Source organism: Mus musculus, chromosome 13, assembly GCF_000001635.26.
Source record: "Mus musculus strain C57BL/6J chromosome 13, GRCm38.p6 C57BL/6J".
Classification (NCBI taxonomy): Eukaryota; Metazoa; Chordata; class Mammalia; order Rodentia; family Muridae; genus Mus; species Mus musculus.
In genome coordinates this window covers 98,750,718-98,773,246 of record NC_000079.6, presented here as the reverse complement: position 1 = coordinate 98,773,246, position 22,529 = coordinate 98,750,718, and the positions used below count along the sequence as shown (strand labels likewise).

The window sequence follows — 22,529 nt, the reverse complement described above, 5'->3', positions numbered from 1 at the left end:
GCAAAAACACTGCCTGGCCCAGGCATGATAATGAGGTTCTGTAAAGTACTAAGAGAGTAACCAATCGGATGTGAGACATGCAAATGAGGTATGATAATGAGGCTCTGTGAGGTACTGAGAGAGAGTAGCCAATCAGATGAGGAACATGCAAATGAGGCTTAGTGCATAACCAATCAGGGTATGAGACACGCCTCTCCTAGGCCTATAAAAGCAGCACCAGCTCTGGGCAAAAAGTCTTTTCGCCTCTGCAATCAAGCTCTCCCAATAAACGTGTGCAGAAGGATCCTGTTGCAGCGTCGTTCTTGCTGGTCGAGTCGAGCGCGCGCAAGATATAATATATACAAATATATATAAAACACAAACATATATACATAATATATACAACATATTTGTAAATATAATTTATAATTATATTCTATATGTACAGTCATATAAAAATTTTCTGAAAATTTAGTTGAAGCCAGGGTACTTGAACTGAAACCTGAACCTAAACTTACAAGCAGTATTTTATTCCTTAAGTCACAGATAATCCAGAATACTATGTTTAAAAAAAAGTCAGCTTAAAGTGGCTTGTCTTCAGACATGAAATCAGAGAATAACTATTGGAATATTAGGATGCTATGTCAGCAGCCTTTAGGAATACTGCCATGCTTTACCATCCTCAGCTTTTTTTTTTTTTTTTAAAGATTTATTTATTTAGCCAGGCAGTGGTGGCGCACACCTTTAATCCCAGCACTCAGGAGGCAGAGACAGGTGGATTTCTGAGTTCGAGGCCAGCCTGGTCTACAGAGTGATAAGAACAGGAGAAGCCTGAGAAAGGGTAGACGTATTAAAAAAAAAAAGCCATAAAGGAAATGGGAAAAATGAAATTCTTGTGATCAGAGTTCCTAAATGAGGTTAATATATTTAGATTCTGAAATATTTCAGCTTCTACACAAGGGTATATTACTATAAATTAAAAGATAAAACAAATACTTTTTGAAACATAGATGACAACCTGTTAGTCATCTTTCTCCTTGAAGATTTGGTAAAATGCTAAACCTAGAGAACCATGATGCTACTTAGATTTCTTTTAAATTTTATAAATTTATTTTTTAAAAAAAATCTTGCAAATAAATAAAATTTCCTACACCAAAATGAACCAGATCCTAAGTTTGTACAATTCTGAACTTTTATATAACGGGAATAGATATTTGGAATGGAACCTGTGACGCTTAAATTTTAATCCTTTTAGCAATGACAATATTTTATGACAATATTTTATGCACTTAGCCACCACCCAACCCAAAAGATCCATGACAGAATTAGAACTAGAAAACTAGGGAAGCAATTAGCTTTGTATTTTTTATGATCCAGAGTTTTTAAAATTGCTTTTAAAATAAGAGAAAATAAAGGCGAAAAAAGTTGTTTTAAGCTAGGCTGAGGCTGTCTCTGTGTAGTCCTGGCTGTCCTGGAGTTTGTTCCGTAGACCAGATACACTTATTAGAGATGGGGGGTGGGGGGAGAGGAGAGAAGGAAGGAGGGAAGGAGGAGATTTTGCTGAGCTCAGCTTAATCCCTCCATCTCCTCCCCACACCCCCATAATCCTCACCCAAGAGACCCATTAAGATAGGTTAGTTTTGTGCTGGATTTGAATAAAGGCACTCTAGCAAGATTTTTGATCTGCATTTTTCAAAGAACTAGTGTGGCACATCTTTTTATGTTTTGACCATTTATAATTTTTCTTGTCAAAGAATTTCAGATCTTTTGGCCATTCTAAACATTGGACTGAATGTCTCATTAATACTGAATATGTAAGATGTAGGTCAGATTCATATTTTGTGAAGTATTTTTTCCTAGATTGGATTTTTTTTAAAAATCTATTTGTCTGCCTGGTGCTCTCAGTATTGGATCTCTTGGGACTTGAGTTACAGACAATTGTGAGTCGCCATGTGGGTACTGAGAATTGAACTCAGGTGTTCTTGAAGAGCAGCCGGTGCTCTGAAGCACTGAGCCATCTCTCTTAGCCCCTGGTTTGTTATTTTGAAAATCAAACATAGCTGGGCGTGGTGGCGCACGCCTTTAATCCCAGCACTCAGGAGGCAGGTGGATTTCGGAGTTCAAGGCCGGCCTGCTCTACAAAGTGAGTTCCAGGACAGCCAGGGCTGCACAGAGAATCCCTGTCTCAAAAAACCAAAAACAAAACAAAACAAAACAAAACAAAAAAACAACAACAAAAAAACCAACAACCAACCACCCCCCCCCCCAAAAAAAGAAAAGAAAATCAAATGTTAATTTTGATCAAGTTCAGTTTACTAGCGTTATGTTTTATGTTGTATGCTGTATGCTTTATGTTTTATGTTTTATGCTTTTGATGGTACTTTTAAAAATCTGTTTTCGTGTTTTTAAGGATGGAATCCAGGGCTTGTCACATCTAGGCAAGCTGCTCTTCCACTGAGCTGTATGCCCAGCCTTGCTTTTACTAGAATTCACTCTCTTGCCTTAGCCTCCCAACTAGCTGGAATTTGAGGAAAAAAAAAAACCCAAACCAAAAAACAAAATGGGGGTGGAGTTAGTGTTTATCTAATTCAGTATCACAAAGATTTTTTTTCCCTAATTTTCTAGTTTTATTGTAGAAGTTTTATAGTTTTAGAAGGACAAAGGGACAGTCAGATAAGCTCCCATTAGTTAGAGCTGGAATGACTTGTGTAAGTAGTAAGTAGTAGATTACATTGTATCCCCCAAAAGAATATAACTTGCTGCAGTTTGTACAGATATTGAAAATTTTTAGATAGATAATTAAAAACTTTTTCAAGATAAAATATATAAATCTTTTAAAAAATTCACAGTGTGTGTTTGTGCACACACAACTGGAGGAGGTTGATTTTCTTCTTCTGTCATGATGGTGCTAGGAATCTGACTCACGTGGTCAGGCTGGGCAGGAAGCACCTTTACCTGCTGCGCCAGCTTTCCAGCTACTGTTATTTCTGATTTTGATGTTATTAATATTATTATCATTATTAATATTTTTGAGACAGGGTCTTATTATATAGCTCCAGCTGTCCTGAGATTTGCCTTGCTAACCAGGCTGGTCTCACACTCAGATCTGCCTGTTTCCTCGTCTAGAGTATTGCGATTAAACGCCTGTACCACCACTCTATTCTTTTTACTTTTAATTTAATTAGTACTGAATTTTTGAGATAGGTTTTTACTATATACAGGCCAGGCTGGCCTCAAACTACAGCCAACTCTTGCTTCAACTTTCTTAAGTATTAGGATTACAAGTATGTGCCCCTATACATAAAAATAATGGTATTTTATTTTGTTCTGTTTTGTTGGAACTCCCTCTGGAGAACAGGCTGACCTCAGAGATCTGCCTGTGTCTGTCTCTGTCTCCTAAATTCTGGGATTAAAAGTATGTGCCACCATTACCTGGTCCAAAATACATAATTTTAACAGTTAAAATAACAGCAACAATGACAACAACAACAACAAAAAAAACATTTTGGGCTGGAGAGATGGCTCAGCAGTTAAGAGCACTGACTGCTCTGCAGAAGGTCCTAAGTTCAAATCCCAGCAACCACATGGTGGCTCACAACCGTCCGTAATGAGATCTGATGCCCTCTTCTGATGTGTCTGAAGACAGCTACATTGTCAGGGCTGGAGCGAGCAGAGGTCCTAAATTCAATTCCCAGCAACCACATGATGGCTCACAACCATCTGCACAGCTACAGTGCACTCATATACTTAAAATAAGTAAATCTTTAAAAAAAATTAAAAATTTTAATAGTTAAACAAAAATATGTGAATAGAATAAAAAGAAAAGAAAAGAAAAACACATGAAAAGACACAGACTTTAATTATTAAGGATGTTTAAATTAAGACTAAGATAACTAAATTATAAATGTGTCACTTTAGAAATTTCTTTTTTATTATCTGGTTCTCTGCGAGACCTGGTGCTCTTAACTACTGTGCTGTCTCTCCAGCCTCTTAAGGCAGTTTTTAGTGTGAAAGGCATAAATGTGCTCTGTTGCTGGTCTGAGATTTAGGATTCATTCCACGGTAATGTGAACTGTTTAATATGTCTAAATATGTCACATATTTATATTCAACCTCATCAACAAAATAATTTTGGTGGTTTAAGATTAAAAAGTTTCTTTTTCCTTTTGTAATATTTCTTAAAAGTTCTGATTCAAATTAGTTTGGGTGAATTCATTAGGTTGATGACTTTTTGTAGAAACAGTTTCTACTTTCTACTAAAGCATTGTATTTAAGATATTTTGTTTTGAATTACTCTCCTTTTGGAATTGTTCTCTCATGAGTAGAATATACAGTGGTATTTTTAGAAAATGTGTGATGGAAATCATCAAGAGACAGAAGCAAATGGTTTTATACTTAATACTTTTATGCAAACTAAACTGACCTGTGACCAAGCATAAAACTAAGTGCTAAGAACAGTCATTTATCTTCACAACAGGATTAATCGAGTCTAAAGCAGTTGAAACCCCATTTGTAGCAAATTAGTAATTGAGACTCTTACTCTGGCTGTAGTACTATCAAAAAATAACAAACAAAAAAACAAAACAACCCAACTGCTTTTATGATTAAATAGCAAAATGACAGGCAGTAAACTGCATTTAAGGGAAACACTGAATAAACTGTCCTCTAATGAAACAGTTCAGAAGTGACATGCTGCCATGAGGTCAGCCTGTGCAGGGAGAGCCAGCTGAGCTAGCAGCTGGCACCGAGCCAGGCATGCAGAGCCAGGCATGTGAAGGAGCACGTGCGAGTTGAAACAGAAAAATTGGATATACTTTTTGGTGAGGCATCTATTAGTTAGATTGTACTAGGAATTGTTGGCACTTCTCTTTTGAATAGTATGCGTAGGTGGCACACATTATAAACTCTTGTATATATTTTGTGGTTTAATATTTTGTATTGCAAAAATGTCAGTTTGAATAATTTCATTAGAACCTATCTTCTTTGAATTGATTTTGGTATGTGTATATAGAAAAGATAAAGAAGAGAGTTGATTAAGATATGTCTATAGTATGTCTAGTAAAAGTCTGTGAGGAAAGTAGAATTTTGTTTAAAATAATTGATTTTACTTTTAAAGGATGCCTTTGTTATTTCCATATATGAAACCATCCAGAGATCTTAAAATACCTGTTCTCTATACGTTGTGTTTAAGCATAATGTCTTGTTTTGTTTGGTGTTGCTGTTTTGCCTTTTGTCTTGCGTCTCCTGGTCTCTTAGAGATTCTTGCCTAGTCACTGAGTGAAATGAGGTGCTGGAGAGCTCTGGGAGATCTGTGGGTGTCACATTTCCCAGTAAACCTTTTCTCAGTTATTTGACATATTACCATATTTTCTCAAGCTTCACTAGTACTTAGGAAAGCCTGTAACATGTGGGCTGGTGACACTGAGACATACTACAGTCTTTGCAATTTATAGGCCAAAAGTTGCTAACTATGTGATGTGCTTACTTAATTCCTTACCTTTATTGCCTGTCTTCATCTCATTGTAACATTAGCAGGTCTCTTAGAGATTCTAAGGACAGGCTCTAAGCCTTTTTATTAAAAGTGATTTCTCAGTGTACAGATGTAAAGTGTGGGTTTACATAATCTCCTTGCTTTTTTCCCTTTTTATGGCTGTTTGAATATAAGTATATAAGTGATAAATGTTTGCTTGGTCACACGTCATAGAATAATGATGTAGAAATGATGGTATTGGTAATTAATTAAGTGATTAGGACTTAATTAGCTCCTTTTTTAAGTATTTTAGTTGTTCTGGGAATAAACAGTGGTACTCTGATTTGAACAGAAACAAGAACCAAAGAAAAATAAGCTTTAGATTTGTGATAAGAGAGAGGGAACATTTTGTCTATGTTTTAAAAACCTCTTACAAAGAAGTGTCTTATATGATAATCAAGCCATCAACAAGAACTGTGGTCATCAGTTAGCACACAGTTATAGTTAAGTGCAGCACCTCAGAAGAAGTAAGGAACCCTGTCGGGGGGCTGGTGAGATGGCTCAGTGGTTAAGAGCACCGACTGCTCTTCCAAAGGTCCTGAGTTCAAATCCCAGCAACCACATGGTGGCTCACAACCATCTATAATGAAATCTGATGCTATCTTCTGGAGTGTCTGAAGACAGCTACAGTGTACTTACATAAAATAAGTAAATAAATAAAGAAAGAAGTCTGAGTGGTTGAGTCTTGGGACCTGAACCTAGGGCTTCAGACCTAGGCCAGATGGCAGCTCTATGACTGAGCTGTACCCCATACCTTGCTTAGCCCAGACTGACCTTAAAGTTGTGGTCCTCCTGCCTTAGCTACAACTGCAGGCTCATACCACTAGGCCTGGCAGGGAGACTTTAAAAAAAAAAAAAAGGAACCCTGTCATTCTCTCCTTAAGTCAATTTCTCTGTATAAGTTTCTTAATAATGAAGCAGGTTACCATTCATAAATTAAATATTTTATAAAGTATGCTGGACTTTTATAAACTGAAGTATTAAAAGTCTCAGTTAACATAAGGGAAAGAGATTATTTCCGTTTTACTGTGATGTTTGAACTGTGGAGTATTTTAGGAGGAGAGTAATTCAGCCCTTTGTTGTTTGCGCTGTCACCTAAACACGTTTGTTATTTCCTTATTCCAGAAATGTAAAGCTAGTTTGCAGCTCTGTCATTTTGGGACTGTTTTAATTACTTTCTGTCTGAGTTCTGCTTTATCGTATTCTTGTTTCTTAGTAGCTGCAAATTAATTTTTCTGGGAGACCGCCTTGCTAGGTTGTGGTGTGTATTCACGTACTTTTCACATTAAAAGTATTTCCATTAGGTGGGGTGTGATGGTGCACACCTTTGATCCCATCAAAGCAGGTGAATTCTCTAGAGTTCAAGGCCAGCCTGGTCTTCATAGTAAGTTTCAGCTCCATCCAGAGCTACACAGTGAGCAATGAGATCCTCTCTCTCTCTCTCTCTCTCTCTCTCTCTCTCTCTCTTTTTCGTTTTTTGGTTTTTTGAGACAGGGTTTCTCTGTGTAGCCCTGGCTGTCCTGGAACTCACTCTATAGACCAGGCTGGCCTTGGACTCAGAAATCTGCCTGCCTTTGTCTCCCAAGTGCTGGGATTAAAGGCGTGCACCACCACTGCCGGGCAAGACCCTGTCTCCAACAAACAAAAATCTTTCCATTGTCTGCAAACTGCACTTAGATTTATTTGACCATTTAACACTATTAGACGTCTGAATTTTAATTCTAGGGTGACTGCCTAATGAGGATGTAATTATTTATGCAGTGGGCATTTTCTGGAGGTTTAGTGTTTGCTGAGCATGATTTTAAGAATTGAAGGTAGAATAAAGAATGGGGCAGATGAGGCGCCAAGCTTGTACTCTAGTACTGTTTACTGTTTCTTCTCCTTTCTCATGAGCACTTCAAGGATTCGGCACCTGCCTCTTACTGCTCATTTTCTCCATTAACCGTGCTGCAGGGTCCTTGTAAGCAGAAACTTCATGAGCTCTGTGCTATAATATGAGAAAAGTTTCTAGTAAATTAGTGAGGTATTCATTAAGTAATCTCAGCTCTTAATTTTTCATTTACATTTATGTGTGGGGCGGTATACACCCCTCAGTGTACTTGTGGAAGTCCGAGAAAAACTTAGAAGTCAGTTGAGGGAAATCTATTACTCCCTCTGTTTTTCTACCATGTGGGAAAGCTCTAGGGATCACACGCATGTTGGTGGCAAGCATCTCTACCTGATGAACCATCTTTCCAGCCCTTTAGTTTATCTTTTCAGTTAGAATTATTTAATTAAAAAATACTATTAAAGGACAGGAACAGCAGGCTCAACAGGTACGAGCACTTGTTGCTCTTTCTGATGACCTATGTATTTGGTTTCCAGCACTCAGATGGTAGCTCACAACTGTCTGTAACTCCAGACACCCTCTTCCAGGGGAATCTGACATCTTCTTCTGTCTTTCTCAGGCACTGGACATGTATTTGGTTCATTTCCATACATACATACATACATACATACATACATACATACATACATACATATTCACACAAAATAAAAATAAATATTTTAAAAGGTTGCTAGGCCCAGTGATGGTTCAGCAGGTAGAAACATTGATATACAAGCCTGGCAACTTGAGTTTGATCCTTGGAACCAGAGTGGAAGAGCCAGTTTCTAAGGTTGTGCTCTGACCTCTGCATGTCTTTTAATGCATGTGCCCCCCAGTTCTCTTTCTCGTCACACACACCTGTACAATAACATCACAAGACTTTGTTATTTATTTTAAGCACTGCATATAACACATTACAACACATTAGAGCCTGGTTTTAAAGGGTGCCTTGTCAGCCCGGTGAGATGGCTTAGCAGCCAGAAGTGCTTGCAGCTCAAGCCTGACAACTGAGTTCTATCCCTGGAATCCATGTAAGAAAGCTTATGCGGTGGTGTTCATGAACATGCCTGCCAGCCTAGAGTTCAAAGTAGAGAATACAGCAGATATATGGAGACCCTTTCTCTGCAAAATAGAAAGAACAAACTCCTGAGTTACACATCTGTGCTATAGCATATATGTGCCTTTACTCATACATCACACAGACATGGTATTAATAAGTAAGAAAAGTTGAGAAATATTTGCAATTAAATTTAAAAAGTTAGAACAGTTTATCTGGTAATTGTTTTTTGTTTTATTAAAAAGTTTTTCTTCTCTAAACTAGGTCTTATTGAATTTGAAGAGTGTGACCCTGCTAGTGCAGTTGAAGGTAAGTTTGCTTGTAATATACTGACACATGTGAGAACTAGTGTCTTCTGCTTGTTGAACAAATAAAAAGTGACTGCTACCATTGATGCTATCAGTGTTAGGACACATAAATGTAGAACCCAGGGCCTAACATTACCCTATAGTGAGCCATACACATATCCCAAGATTTTAACTACTGTTAAAATACATATAATGAGTTAGGTGCTTTTTAGAGTTTTAATGTCTGAAGATGCTTACTTTATCTGAAGTTACAAATTTTACCAGAAGAAAAGAGAATTTCATTAAGTGAATATTCTATACATTTTTAATGAACCTTATTGTATTAATGTAAGAGTTGAAACAGACTGATTTAAGTTGTAGGCTTTCCTAGTTGAGACTTTTTATTATTGTTTGGTCATTTGCTCAGTTGTTTATTAATACTTTATTAGGGTTTTTTTGGGAGGAAAGGTTTTGCCGTGTATCCTAGGCTGGTAACAGACTTAAAATCTGCCTCTGTCCCCGCGTCTTTCTGCAGTGCAGGATTCTGTGTGTTCTGCAGTGCAGGATTCTGTGTGTTCTGCAGTGCAGGATTCTGTGTGTTCTGCAGTGCAGGATTCTGTGTGTTCTGCCACTCCTAGGGATGTTTTCTTTCTTCATCCAGAGTGTGCTTGACACTTACGAAAGATTTGTCTGACTTCTTGTGTTTCATATCCTTAATCAAGCAGTTGCATTTCTATTACAATGTGCATTTATTTATGTTAAAGGCATAAAACCAAGGAAAAGAAAGACTTTTGCTTTGCCTGGAATAATTAAAAAGGAAAAGGACGCAGAATCTGTGTAAGTATTTTAAACATTGCCCAAATCCTTTTTATTGTTATAAGTGGTTAAGAATTGTTTTGATTTTTGGAAGGAAAAAGTCTTTTTGAAAGTATTCAATGTATATGTGTAAAGAAAATGTATATGTGAGAAGAAAAAAAGCTTTCTGAACAACTGGATTTGTTAGCTTCTTTGGTTTTAGGTCATATCATTGGCTTTTCTCATTTATTGCTTATAATTTGAAGACATTATAGACAAAAACTGACATGCCCAGGACCCACATGTAGAAAAACAGAAGCAAGTCCTATAGGTTGTTCATGGACATCCCACCCCATAAAGTTTTAAAAATGTAAACACTGCCAGAAATCCCTGTAGTGTAGACAGCTTCGTGATTGCGCTGATGAGTGCATTGCTACAGGAGTAAGCACTGTGTGAGCTCTTTATGTTTATGCTTAGCAGTTATTAACTGATATGAGATGGTCCACTTTTGAATTTTAAATTTGAATTGATACTATTTTAATCTTCATGACATGATTTCTCAAAATATTTTTGTAGCATTTAAACAAAAACTATATTTAAGTCCTGAGATATATTCTCTAAAAATGAAATACTTAACAGATAGGGTTTTTTTTAATTTTAAGAAAGTTTATTTATTTTTTACTTATTCACTTTACATCCCACTTACTGTCCCCTCCTGGTCACCCCCCCCCCCACAATCCTTCCTCCTCCTCTTCTTCTCCGAGTAGGTGGAGGCCCACCTGGGTATCTCCCATCCTGGCACTTCAAGTCTCTTATAAATAGTTTTAATAACTGAATCTTAAAATACTTCATTTTTGTTTTGTTTTTAAAAACAGGGAATGTCCTGATGCAGATTCGCTTGTAAGTAATTTTAATTTTCTTAAAATTTAAATTAGGTATTTTCATTAGAAAAAAACACATTTGATTTTTATTTTAACCAGTCTTCAAAGAAAAATACTAACCATGTAATAATTTGGTACTAAAATAATTTCAAAGATGCGTCTCAGTTTTATATCACATTGTACTTTACTGGTAAATGAAAATACTTTTCACTGTCTTTGAGAAATAAATAATTTTACCTTTAAAATTAGAGTGGCACCATGTTGATAAAGGATTCTTGGGACATGAGAGATTTTTAAAAATTTGCATCCCTTAAAATTGGCCAACATTTATTAATTTAGGCTTGTTTTGTTTTTTTAATTTTTCAAGATGGGTTTTCTCTTTGTAGTTCTCGTTCTCCTGGAGCTCACTCTGTAGACCAGGCTGACCTAGAACTCAGCCTGCCTCTGCCTGCAGAGTGCTAGGATTAAAGATGTGCCTTCCCACCTTCTGGCTCCAAAGATATTATCTGTTCATGTGTTTGGTTCTCATTTCAGACATTTTAGAAATTATAGCAGCAAGTAATGGTCGCCGCTCTGTGTTGTGAGGTTTGTTTCTGTTCTTGGTGTTTATGAGGAGTCGCAGATGATTCCAAACTGAGGTCCCAGTGCGTACAGTGCAGGAGGAAATTTACCAAATGCTGTAAATAGTGTGCAAGCATCTATTTCTATTAGACACTAATTGTGTTCATTAGTGTAGGAGTTTAAATACTGCTTTTGTGGGGTTTTTTTGTTTGTTTTGTTTTGTTTTGTTTTGTTTTTGCTTTGAGACACTTTCATCTTAAATGGTGTAGTGCAACAAAATAAAGAAGTGAAAGTATTTTGTAAGATGCTGTATTATGTAACTTAGATAAACTAGTATTTTTGTTTTCTCTTTCAGTTTTCAAGTAAGAAAGCTGTGGTTTATTAATAAATTTATTTAGAAATTGAGGCTGGAGAATGGCTCAGTGGTTGAAAGTATGTACTACTCTTGCAAAGACCAGCATTTGGTTCCCACCCCCCCCATCAGGAAACTCAAGACTGTCTAACTCAGATGCTCTTAGACATCCTCCTGCATCTATGAGCACATGGTACACATAAACTGATGCAGGCACACACAGATACACACAAATATTAACAGAACCCAAATCTTTTTAAAATGGGGGGGGGGGGGAGGAGAGATGGCTCAGTGGTTAAGAGCACTGACTGCTCTTCCAGAGGTCCTGAGTTCAATTCCCAGCAACCACATGGTGGCTCACAACCATCTGTAGTGGGATCTGATGCCCTCTTTTTTTTACCCCCCGAGACAGGGTTTCTCTGTATAGCCCAGGCTGTCTTGGAATTCACTCTGTAGTCCAGGCTGGCCTCAAACTCAGAAATCCGCCTGCCTCTGCTTCCCCAGTGCTGGGATTAAAGGCGTGCACCACCAAGCCAGGCTCTGATGCACTCTTCTGGAGTGTGTCTGAAGACAGCTACATTGTACTCATATAAATAAAAAACAATAAATCTTTTTAAAAATGTATGTGGAAATTAAGAGTGAAAGGTCATGAGAGGGCATAACTGATCAGCAAAGGTAGCAGGTGTATTTGATGTCTACTATAGCTCTCCTCATGTAGTTTGAAATTATAACATTTGATGGTTGCAAATTTATTAAACCCTTTACTCTTAAATATCTTATCTAAATGTGTTTAATTCTTTCAGCTAAATGCTACAATGGTTATTCAATTTTAAACGTTACATATAATTATCAGACTTTAGGAAAGGGCTAGAGAGAACATGATGTTCTAATGCTGTGGAAGAAGAGATTGGTAAATTTTATTGTAGAAGTGAAAATTTTAAGTTAGGAAAAAACATGTACCATAAAGGGTTTTATATCACCATATTGGCAATATATATATTAAAAGATATCAGCAGGATAGGAACTTGATTATTCCTTTGCTTTAAAATACAGGTCACTTCAGAAGTTAAGCAGTTGACTAGCAAAAAAAGGATATGAAATTGAAACAAGCAGTTTTCTTCAAAAGAGAGAAAAGTAGTGATTAACCGTAATGAATGGTATTCAGAGATGCTGCAAAATGACCCAGGCACATGGTGTCTCCCACAGCATTGGCAGAAGTGTTGATATATACATGCCATTGCGTATGCATTAGCAACACAAGCTGGGCAATCTGTTTTCTGTATAATTTGATAGTCTCTCCTCAAATAAGTATAGATTATTTTTAAGCCAGTAACCTTCTGCTCAGTGTTTATTATTATGACTCTACTCATACGACATCTGTATCTACAACATACACACACATTCTCTTGATAGAGGTAACTACATATATAGAAACCAAAAGTGGGGAAAGATACTTGTTCTTATTTTTCAAACCTCATATCAAGAAAATATATTAGCAAAATACTGGAGGGCCAAAATATTTATCAAATGAGAACTGGTTAAATAAATTATTAATACAGGCAGATTTTTACAAAGAATTAGGTTGATCTATATCTGTAACTGTCCATATGGAAAGAATTTATTAAGTAAAAGTGTGATCTTATTTATTTAATTGGGTATTTATTTCATTTACATTTCTAATGCTATCCCAAAAGTCCCCCACCCACTCCCCCACCCACCCACTCCCACTTCTTGGCCCTGTCATTCCCCTGTACTGAGGCATATAAAGTTTGCACGACCAATGGGCCTCTCTTTCCACTGATGGCTGACTAGGCCATCTTCTGATTCATATGCAGCTAGAGACATGAGCTCGGGGGGGGGGGGTACTGGTTAGTTCATATTGTTGTTCCACCTATAGGATTGCAGATCTCTTAATTGATTGCTATTTCAAAGATAAACCATGTCAAAAAGTAATTGGGATTGCTCTGGGTAGAATGATTAGTTATTAGCAGGACAGGAGACTTTTTTTTTGTTTGCTTCATTTTGTTTATAGCCAGTTCATGCCCTTATCTCCCTCCCTGTCTCACTCTCCCACTCGCCTGTCCACCTGTCCGTCTGTCTGTCTATCTGTCTTTGTGTGTGTTTTAGCCAGTCTTTGTAAATAGCTCTAGCAGTTCTTTATCTCACCTTGTAGACCAGGCTGGCTTCAAAATCTCAGAGATTCTCCAGCCTCTGCCTTCCAAGTGCTGGGATTAAAGGCGTGTGCCATCACGCCTGGCTTTTTTATTTACTAACAACAACAACAAAGTAAGTTCTGTAGGTAAAATATTGTTCATTTCCTGGTTCTTTTTTAAAACATGTGATTTAAAAACTAATTTGATGCATATCTTTTGAAGGCTGCTCAAGTGAGGATAGATTGGTTTTTAGATGTGGGGGCCATTGTCCCCACGGAGAGATTATAAAATTTTGCATTGACTCTTGAACTTTTTCACTATCTATCTCTTTCTGTCTGTCTGTCTGTCTGTCTGTCTGTCTGTCTGTCTGTCTGTCTGTCTATCCATCCTTCCGCCCGTCTGCGCACGCGCGCGCACACACACACAAACACACAACACACACACCTTGGTTGGTTGACTTGATTGAATGAGTTCACAATTCGGCATCAGCTTCTTTAGTGGTAGGGTTACAGGTCTGTATAATGCACACAGTGTGAATTTTTTTTTTTTGAGAAACACATTTTTTTTAATCACACTTTTTGTACATGTTTCTTTTCTTTCCCTTTTTCCATTTTTTCCCTTTCCTACCTTTCCCCCTTTTGTCCTTTTCCCTTTTCCTTTCCCTCCCTCTGTCACCCCTCTCTTTCTTACTTTCCTTTTTTCCTTCTTTTTGAGACAGTGTTTGTCTGTGTAACTCTGTCCTGGAACTCACCTAAGGCTGGTCTTGAAAGCTGCCTCTGCCTCCTGAATGCTGGGATCAGAGGTGTGCGCCACAGTGCCTGGGCACATATGGTTTGCTTTTTGTTTTTTGTTTTTGTTTTTAGAAACCACTACTACCACAACTATATTTTTATATGTTGAAATTATTTCTTCTTTTCTTTATACTGCTACTGGCATGATACTTCATCACAATAGTGAGAGCTCTAATATAGAAACATGGGTTGAATGAATGAAGACATGTAGTGTAATCTGTATTAGAGTCTTAGAGTTCCATGAATAATTTCAGTATTAAAATCTTGAGTAACTGACTCATTTTGTTGTTATTTTACTTCTTATTTTCTAATTTGTGTTTCTCTGTCTATGTTTGCCTTGTGTGTAAGTATGTCTGCAGAGGTCAGAAGGGGGCATCTGATCTCCCCCCTGTCTCCTCCCCCAACTCCTCCCTAGCTGGATTACGAGGTGGTAGTGAGCCACTGGACGTGGGTGCTGAACGCCAAACTTAGTTCTGTGGAAGAGCAGTAGATGCTCTTAACCATTGAGTCATTTATCCAACCCCATGCCTTAAAACAGATCCAAGCAGTACAGTTATATGAAGGGGATTATATAGTACCTTTTCAGATTGGCTTGCTACACCCTTCCACAGTTCTCAGGAGATTCATCAGTGTTGGTGTAGGTATGATAAATTCATTTCTTTCTGTTTCTCAATAGGACCAAAGTTTATTTAAATGTTAACTTTCATATGTTATTTTGGGTTTTCTTGTTTTATATAAACAAACTTTTTGTGAATACTTCTGTACATGTTTTTATCTAGAGAATTATTTTCTATGGTAATTTTATTTCTGAAATTTAATCTTAAAATAGCTACTTTGTACTTTCTTTTTGTTTGTGTTGCCTTGTTTTTCTATCATTTTTTGTTTTTCAACTTATTTACATTTGAGTTATCTTATTTTAGGTATAAAGTTGGCTCAAATATTTCATTTGTTTTGCCAATCATTTTAATTATAGTAGTAAATGTATTTTTTTCATTTGTCAATTCAAAACAGGAATATATTTTATTAACTTTGTATGAAATATACTATTTTTAGTTGATAAATAATCATGCATACTTATCATGTGATATTTTTAGTAGCGTATCCAGTGTCTAATGGTTAGAGGAGTCATTGGTATAATCAACTTCAAATATTATTTCTTTAGCTTTTACATATAAACTATGAAATATTTGTGTGTGTCTGTCTGTCTGTCTGTTTGTCTGTCTGTCTGATACATCATTTAATATAATGTCTTTCACCCCAAAGCTCCCAGGGACTAAGCCACTAACCAAGGAGTACACATGGCTCCAGCTGCATATGTAGCAGAGGATGGCCTTGTCAGGCATCAATGGGAGGAGAGGTCCTTGGTCCTATGAAGCCTCGATAGATGCCCCACTGTAGGGGAATTCGAGAGCGGGGAGGAGGGAGTGGTTGGGTAGGTGGAGGAACACCTTCATAGAAGCAGGAGGAGGGGAAAACTGGGAAAGGGGATAACATTTGAGATGTAAATAAAGAAAATATCCAATAAAAAATATAATGTCCTTGAGCCTGTTCCATGTAGTTGTAATTGATAGGATTCATTTTTTTGTTGTTGTATGAGTTTGAATGTATATTGTATCTTATTTACTTAGCCATCTGATGATGGACACCATGGCTGATTCCATGTCTTGGCTACTGGAAATAGTACTACCATAAACTTAGGAGTATGAATATCTTTTCAAAAACAATTTTTTAAAAAAGTTTGGATGAATCATTTTTTTTAGAGCTTTTTAGTGGTTGTCAGATAGTTTTAAAATATATATGTTTTTCACTACACCCATAGTTATTATCTGCAAATAGATCTGGAAGCAGCCTCTTAGAAAACTGCTTTTCAGCCTTTGTCTAGTTTTATCACTATCTTCTAGTGCTTTGTTACAATTTGTTTGGATTTGTTGTCATGTCTAGTCTGTCTTGATCCTCAGTCCCATTTCTTCTCCCCCATCTCTATTTAGCTTTCTAGTTGTTTGCTGTAGAGACTCTGGTTGGTTTGTAGCTTCTTATAACCTGGATTTTGCTGACTGTATGTATTCCTATACATGTATTCCTTCACTTCTCTGTGCTATTTAAGTTGGTACTTAGATCTGTAAGCTTGATCAGACTTAGATTCAAGAGATTTTGTTTATTCCCTCTGAATGCACATGATGTTTTCCTTTTTATCCTTTAAAAAATACTGATGTGGGCTGGAGAGATGGCTCAGCAGTTAAGAGCTCTTCTGAAGGTTCTGAGTTCAAATCCCAGCAAAAACATGGTCGCTCACAACCATCTGTAATGGGATCTGATGCTCTCTTCTGGTGTGTCTGAAGACAGCTACAGTGTACTCACATATAATAAATAAATTAATTAAAAAATATTGATCTTAGATCATTGGATAGCCAAACTTTACTCTTCTTTAAAGAGGCACTATATCTTAATATCTCCTTGCGGCTTTTTATGATATTGAGAGAATATGGCCATAGTTCTTTTTTTAAATTCATTTATTCCTGTTTTAAAAAATTGTTTTATTTACATTCCAAATGTTGCCCACCTTCCCAGCTCCCCCTCCAAGAGTTCTTCTCCCCATACCCCTTCCCCTTTGCCTCTGAGCGAGTGCTTCCCCCCCTTCAGACCCATGGGGCATCGGGTTCTACAAGATTAGGTGCATCTTTTATTCCTGAATTTAACAGACGTGTGGATCTTGGACATTCTGAGTTGGTTTTTACCTTGGCTCTTTTTTCTTTATTTTTAAAGATTTTTTAAAAAATTTTGGTTTTATGTGTATATATCTATAGGAAGAATACATATATTCATGTATATCAAGTCCCCTCAGATGTAGAGGCTGGCAGTATAAAATTCTCTTGAGTTGGAGTTACAGGAAGTAATAAGCTGCCTGATAAGGGTTTTAGGAACCAAATTGGGGTCCTGTAGCAGAACGGTATGTGTTCTTATCTACCAAACCATCTGTCATATCCCACCTTGACAGTGTCTTGCCCTGAAATTATGAGTTGTGATTTAATTAACTAAATTAACTAACTAACTAAAGAGATGTAATTTTGTTAATTTATTGGTATTTGATGCAGTAGTTTTGTTCCTCAGTAATATATCTTAAATTTTTTGGTATTTTTCAAGAAAGGGTCTCACTGTGCAGCTCTGGCTGTCCTGGAACTCAATATGCAGACCAGGCTGTCCTCAAACTCAAAGAGATCCTCCCGTCTCTATCTTCCAAGTGCTGGGGTTAAAGGTGTGCACCCTACCTCTGGCTCTCAGTAATATTTTAGACTATAAGAGTGTGTTAATCTTTAGTGTCTCTAAATGCTGCTGCTGTCATTACAGTAATTCTTTACTCTGTTCCCTAGAATATTCCAGATGTAGATGAAGAAGGTTTCAGTATTAAACCAGAAGCAAATCAGAATGATATCCTTTTGTGATCTGGGTTCTTAGTTAGTGGGTTGTGTTGGCATAAACATAGCTATAAAAATAATGTCCTACTTAAAGCCTCTTCTGTTTTTAATTAGTGAAGATAGGACTGTTCTTCATTTATATGCTTTGTGAATTTAAGTGAGTAGTTTTATTCCTATCCATATATATTCCTATCCATATGTGCATGCATATGCAAATATATATATATATTTCACTACTCTTATAAGGATCTTTTATTTTTGTATTTATGTGGAAAATCAGTTATTCACCATAAGGTAGAAACTAAATTCTTTAACTCACACTCACATACCAAAGAGAACCATTTCTACTCATCCAGTGACTCTGACTCTGAAGATGAAGAACCAAAGAGGTACCGGATAGAGATCAAGCCCGCGCATCCAAATAACTTGCATCACACAATGGCTTCTTTGGATGAACTGAAAGTATCCATAGGGAATATAACATTGTCCCCAGCAGTATCTGTAAGTATCTGAACATAAGCCAATATGTACTGTGTATAGAACCTTTTAATTTCACTTCATCTACATACAACTGGTTATTTTTTAAAATAATATTTATTTTATTAACGCCTACTTGTGTTGTATATGATGTATGTAGAGGGGAATGTACACATGTGCCACAGGGTTAGGACAACTTTGTAGAGTCAGGTCCCTCACTTGACTGTTACATGGGTTTTGGAGATCAAACTTAAGTTGTGATGCTTGCATGTGTGGCAGGTAATTTTTTCTTACCTGCTGAGATATCATACCACCTATGGTAAATTTTGAGAATAGTAAATAAATAATAAAACTAAAATATTAAGTGAAGTTCAGTATACTGGTTGGGAAAATATTATCATGATTCTTAAAGATTTGTTTGTTTTGTTTTATGTGTGAATTTTGTATACTGTATTTTTTTTTTAACAAAATGAGACTGAACTCAGGCCCTTGAGCTAAATCCCAATGCCCCTCTTTCCCCCTTTTGCTGTCTTGTCTCCTCCTAACCCCAGAGCTTTTAGGTGTATGAATGTTTGCTTGCATGTATGTGTGGATCGTGTCTATGAAGTGACCAAGAAAGACAGAAGTGGGAGTTAGACATCCGGGAACAGAACTAATAGTGTACAGATGGTGTGCAGATAATTGTGATATGCCATGTGGGGGCTGAGAACCGAATCTGGGTCTTCTAGAAGAAGAAGACCCAGTGCTCACAACTGCTGAGCCATCTCTCCAGCTGAGTGTGTAATTTTTATATAGACAAATAAGGCTATTGATTTGGCTTAGTTATGTTCTTGAAAAAATTTGTTTTCTTTTTCTCCCCTCCCCTCCCCTCCCCTCCCCTCCCCTCCTCCTCCCCTCCCCTCCCCCTCCCCTCCCCTCCCCCTCCCCTCCCCTCCCCCTCCCCTCCCCTCCCCTCCCCTCCCCCTTCCCCTCTCCCCCTCCCCTCCTCTCCCTCTCTTCGAGATAGGGTTTCCTTTTATAGCTCTGGCTGTCATGTACTCACTCTTCAGACCAGGTTGGCCTTGAACTCTGGCCTGCCTCCTCCTCCCCTGTGCTGGGACTAAAAATGTAGACCACCACCACCTGATGAAAATATTTTTAAGAAAGTGAAAATGTAGAACATTTGTTATTTGTTATATTGTATAAACAGTGCTGTGTATCTCTGGCAAAAGATTGTGAACTGACAGAATAAATATTTCCTCATTTTATTCTAAAGGGTTTCCTTTGTTTCCAAATCTAATGTAAAAAGCAGTCATGGAAATCAATAAAGGTTGAATTCAGTCTTCCCCCTTTCCCTGCAGTGCTAGAGCTTGAGTCTCTCTTTCCCCTGCAGTGCTAGAGCTTGAGTCTAGGCTTAGCTTATGCTGTGCAAATACTCTACCACGGAGTGACAGTCCTGGTTCTTATTTTGAATTTTTATATTTTTGTCTTTCTCTGTCACATTTGAATTTGAGGAAGAAATAAAATACTAATGTAGCCAGTGAGATGTTTAGCTGTTAAGAGCACTCGCTATGTGCCAAGTTCTATTCGCAGATACCACTTTGGAGGAGTAAACTGACTTTGAAAAGTTGTGTTCTTGTTTCCACCTACATGTGTGCCTGTATTCATACACACATTATCATACACAGTGATAAAATTAAGAATACTATAAAGCCACTGATTTAATATGAATTCAGAAGTATTACAGAGGAGAAAGGCATGTCTTAGAATGAGAAGTTTCTGTGGAAATATGCATATTGTCATTACTTAAAAGCTGTTTTCCATAATAATTTTTGTTATAACACCATTTTATGTATTATATCTAATTTGTATGTGGGCCTTATTTTTTTAATTGCAATATATTATTTTTGAGGTAGGTTGACTAGTATATGCTCCATAGACCAGGCTGGCTTTGAGCTCACAGAGATTTGCCTGTCTCTGCCTCCTGCTAGGACTAAATGCATATACCACCACACCTGGCCCTAATTATACATTCAAAGTTGTGTGTGTGTGTGTGTGTGTGTGTGTGTGTGTGTGTGTGTGTGTAAGTGAAAGTGTTTTTTTTCTTAGCACTCTTATTCTTGTGTATCAATCCATGGGTAGAGCATCTGTCAAGCAGGCATTATGCCCTTACTTTGATGTTCACGAACAAGGAAGGGGAAGAGTAAATATTTTTTGACGGGTGTGGGGGGAAGGGTTCTATAATTAAATTCTCAAGGCCATGCCTCAAAGATTGCTGAAGTGAGGATTTATTTTATTGTTTAACATTAATGAGTGTGTAGTTATAAAGAGACTTGTATATGCGAAGTAGAGAATTATGAACCATTGAAAATTTTTATTGTATAGCAGCATAACTAATTAAAAATACACATAAGCAAAAACTTAAAGGGATGGATATATATTAAAATGTTATAAAGTTCTTTATGAACAGTTGAGGTCGTAGGTATTCTTAAAGCTTTCATGTCTCATGTTTTTTTCTGTTTGCTTTTAAATGAATATTTGTTAATTTCATGCCCAGAAAATAGTCAAAGGGAAAATGTAATAGTGACTCTTGGATTTGAAAAGAAGATGCCTTTGCATGTATGTTGTTGCCCACCTGGTTAACTTGTATAATTTCCTCCCTATCCATGTGTTTTAAGGTGAATATGTTTAGAAGGGAAATAACAAATTATTAAGTGTGAAAAGAAAATTAAATTCTATACTGAACATTGTCTTTCTCTTTCTTTCCATGCACTGCTAGAGACACAGTCCAGTAAGTGCCAGATTTTATATTTTGCCTATTGATTTTTAAAAACTTAAGTATAATAAAACATTTGATTTTTAAAACTTTGTTTCATTTAGATTATTATTGTAATTCTGCTTTAGATATTGATAGTGTTAAAGAACATCTTATTAGGTACATGTACTTTACTTTTGAATTCATTACTACACTAGAAATTACCATGCTTACATTTGGAGGTATATTTATAATTACTGAATTTTTAAACATCTTTTTTGTAAATGCAATTTACAATTTTGTAAATGCAATTTACAATTAAGTATATATGATAAAGACCACATAAACTAGGTTGGTATTAATAACATTTTATCAAATAGTTTGTTACCAAGTTATATTATTTATTTAATAATACTTAAATTTGTGTTTCTGTTTTAGGTGCAGATGAATCGGAATTCATCTAGTAAGTTTGATATAGGAATTGGTTATTTTATGTAAGACTGTCAGGCACATTGCTAGTCCTAGCCTTGTGTAGTTAAGGAATTAACGCTCTTCTCGTATTGCCAGTCTTACTGGCTGACTAGAGGACACTTCATGCAGAAAAGAGGCAGCTGATAGTGTTTCTTGTTACACTAAGAGACATCTTCATTTACCTTACAGAATTTTTGAGAAAACAACAAAGCTAGAGAATAACTTCTGATTAAGAATGTTAAAATAGACTGTTAATTGTTGTCAATGTGACCCTAGCATGTACACACCCCTTAGGGTCAAACTCCAGCATTTTAGAGGAGGAGGAGGTGAGAATGTTGTAGTTTATAATTTCAAAACAATAACTGTATAATACTAAAAATTTTAGGGTATAACTTTTTTTGTAGAATTATACACTAAAAATCAGACTTACTAGGAAACTCTTTTTTGTAATTTTGTAAATAGAATGCTTGATAAGAATTAGTCTTCAGGGCTGGTGAGATGGCTCAGTGGGTAAGAGCACCCGACTGCTCTTCCGAAGGTCCGGAGTTCAAATCCCAGCAACCACATGGTGGCTCACAACCATCTGTATCGAGATCTGACTCTGTCTTCTGGGGTGTCTGAAGACAGCTACAGTGTACTTATATATAATAAATAAATAAATCTTAAAAAAAAAAAAAGAATTAGTCTTCAGAGGCTGGAGAGATGGCTCAGCGGTAAGAGCACTGACTGCTGTTCCGAAGGTCCGGAGTTCAAATCCCAGCAACCACATGGTGGCTCACAACCATCTGTATCGAGATCTGACTCTGTCTTCTGGGGTGTCTGAAGACAGCTACAGTGTACTTATATATAATAAATAAATAAATCTTAAAAAAAAAAAAAGAATTAGTCTTCAGAGGCTGGAGAGATGGCTCAGCGGTAAGAGCACTGACTGCTGTTCCGAAGGTCCCGAGTTCAAATCCCAGCAACCACATGGTGGCTCACAACCATCCGTAATGAGATCTGATGCCCTCTTCTGGGGTGTCTGAAGACAGCTACAATGTACTCACATATAATAAATAAATACATCTTTAAAAAATTAGTCTTCATTAATATTTTAGCACAATTGAAAAGCCCCCCCATTGAATTAATAATAAAGAACAAAATGAGGGTTTACCATTAAAAGGAAATGTCTGATGACAGAA

The 22,529-nt window shown here is 36.8% G+C and overlaps 1 protein-coding gene across 5 annotated transcripts in view; it reads left to right on the top strand.

The window, feature by feature from the left end:
• The window catches only part of Fcho2 (FCH domain only 2), a 93,172-nt gene that overhangs the window by 43,331 nt on the left and 27,312 nt on the right, over positions 1-22,529 (top strand). For all 5 annotated transcript variants that reach the window (XR_001780779.2, XR_873743.3, XR_001780778.2 and 2 more), the window contains 7 exons: positions 8,698-8,742; positions 9,485-9,557; positions 10,391-10,415; positions 17,622-17,679; positions 17,992-18,167; positions 20,902-20,913; positions 21,316-21,340. Coding sequence is in view for 2 of the 5 variants with exons in the window: in NM_172591.3 (NP_766179.2) it covers positions 8,698-8,742; positions 9,485-9,557; positions 10,391-10,415; positions 17,622-17,679; positions 17,992-18,167; positions 20,902-20,913; positions 21,316-21,340 (414 nt within the window). In the remaining 3 variants the exon portion in view is untranslated. The remainder of the gene's footprint in view (positions 1-8,697; positions 8,743-9,484; positions 9,558-10,390; positions 10,416-17,621; positions 17,680-17,991; positions 18,168-20,901; positions 20,914-21,315; positions 21,341-22,529) is intronic.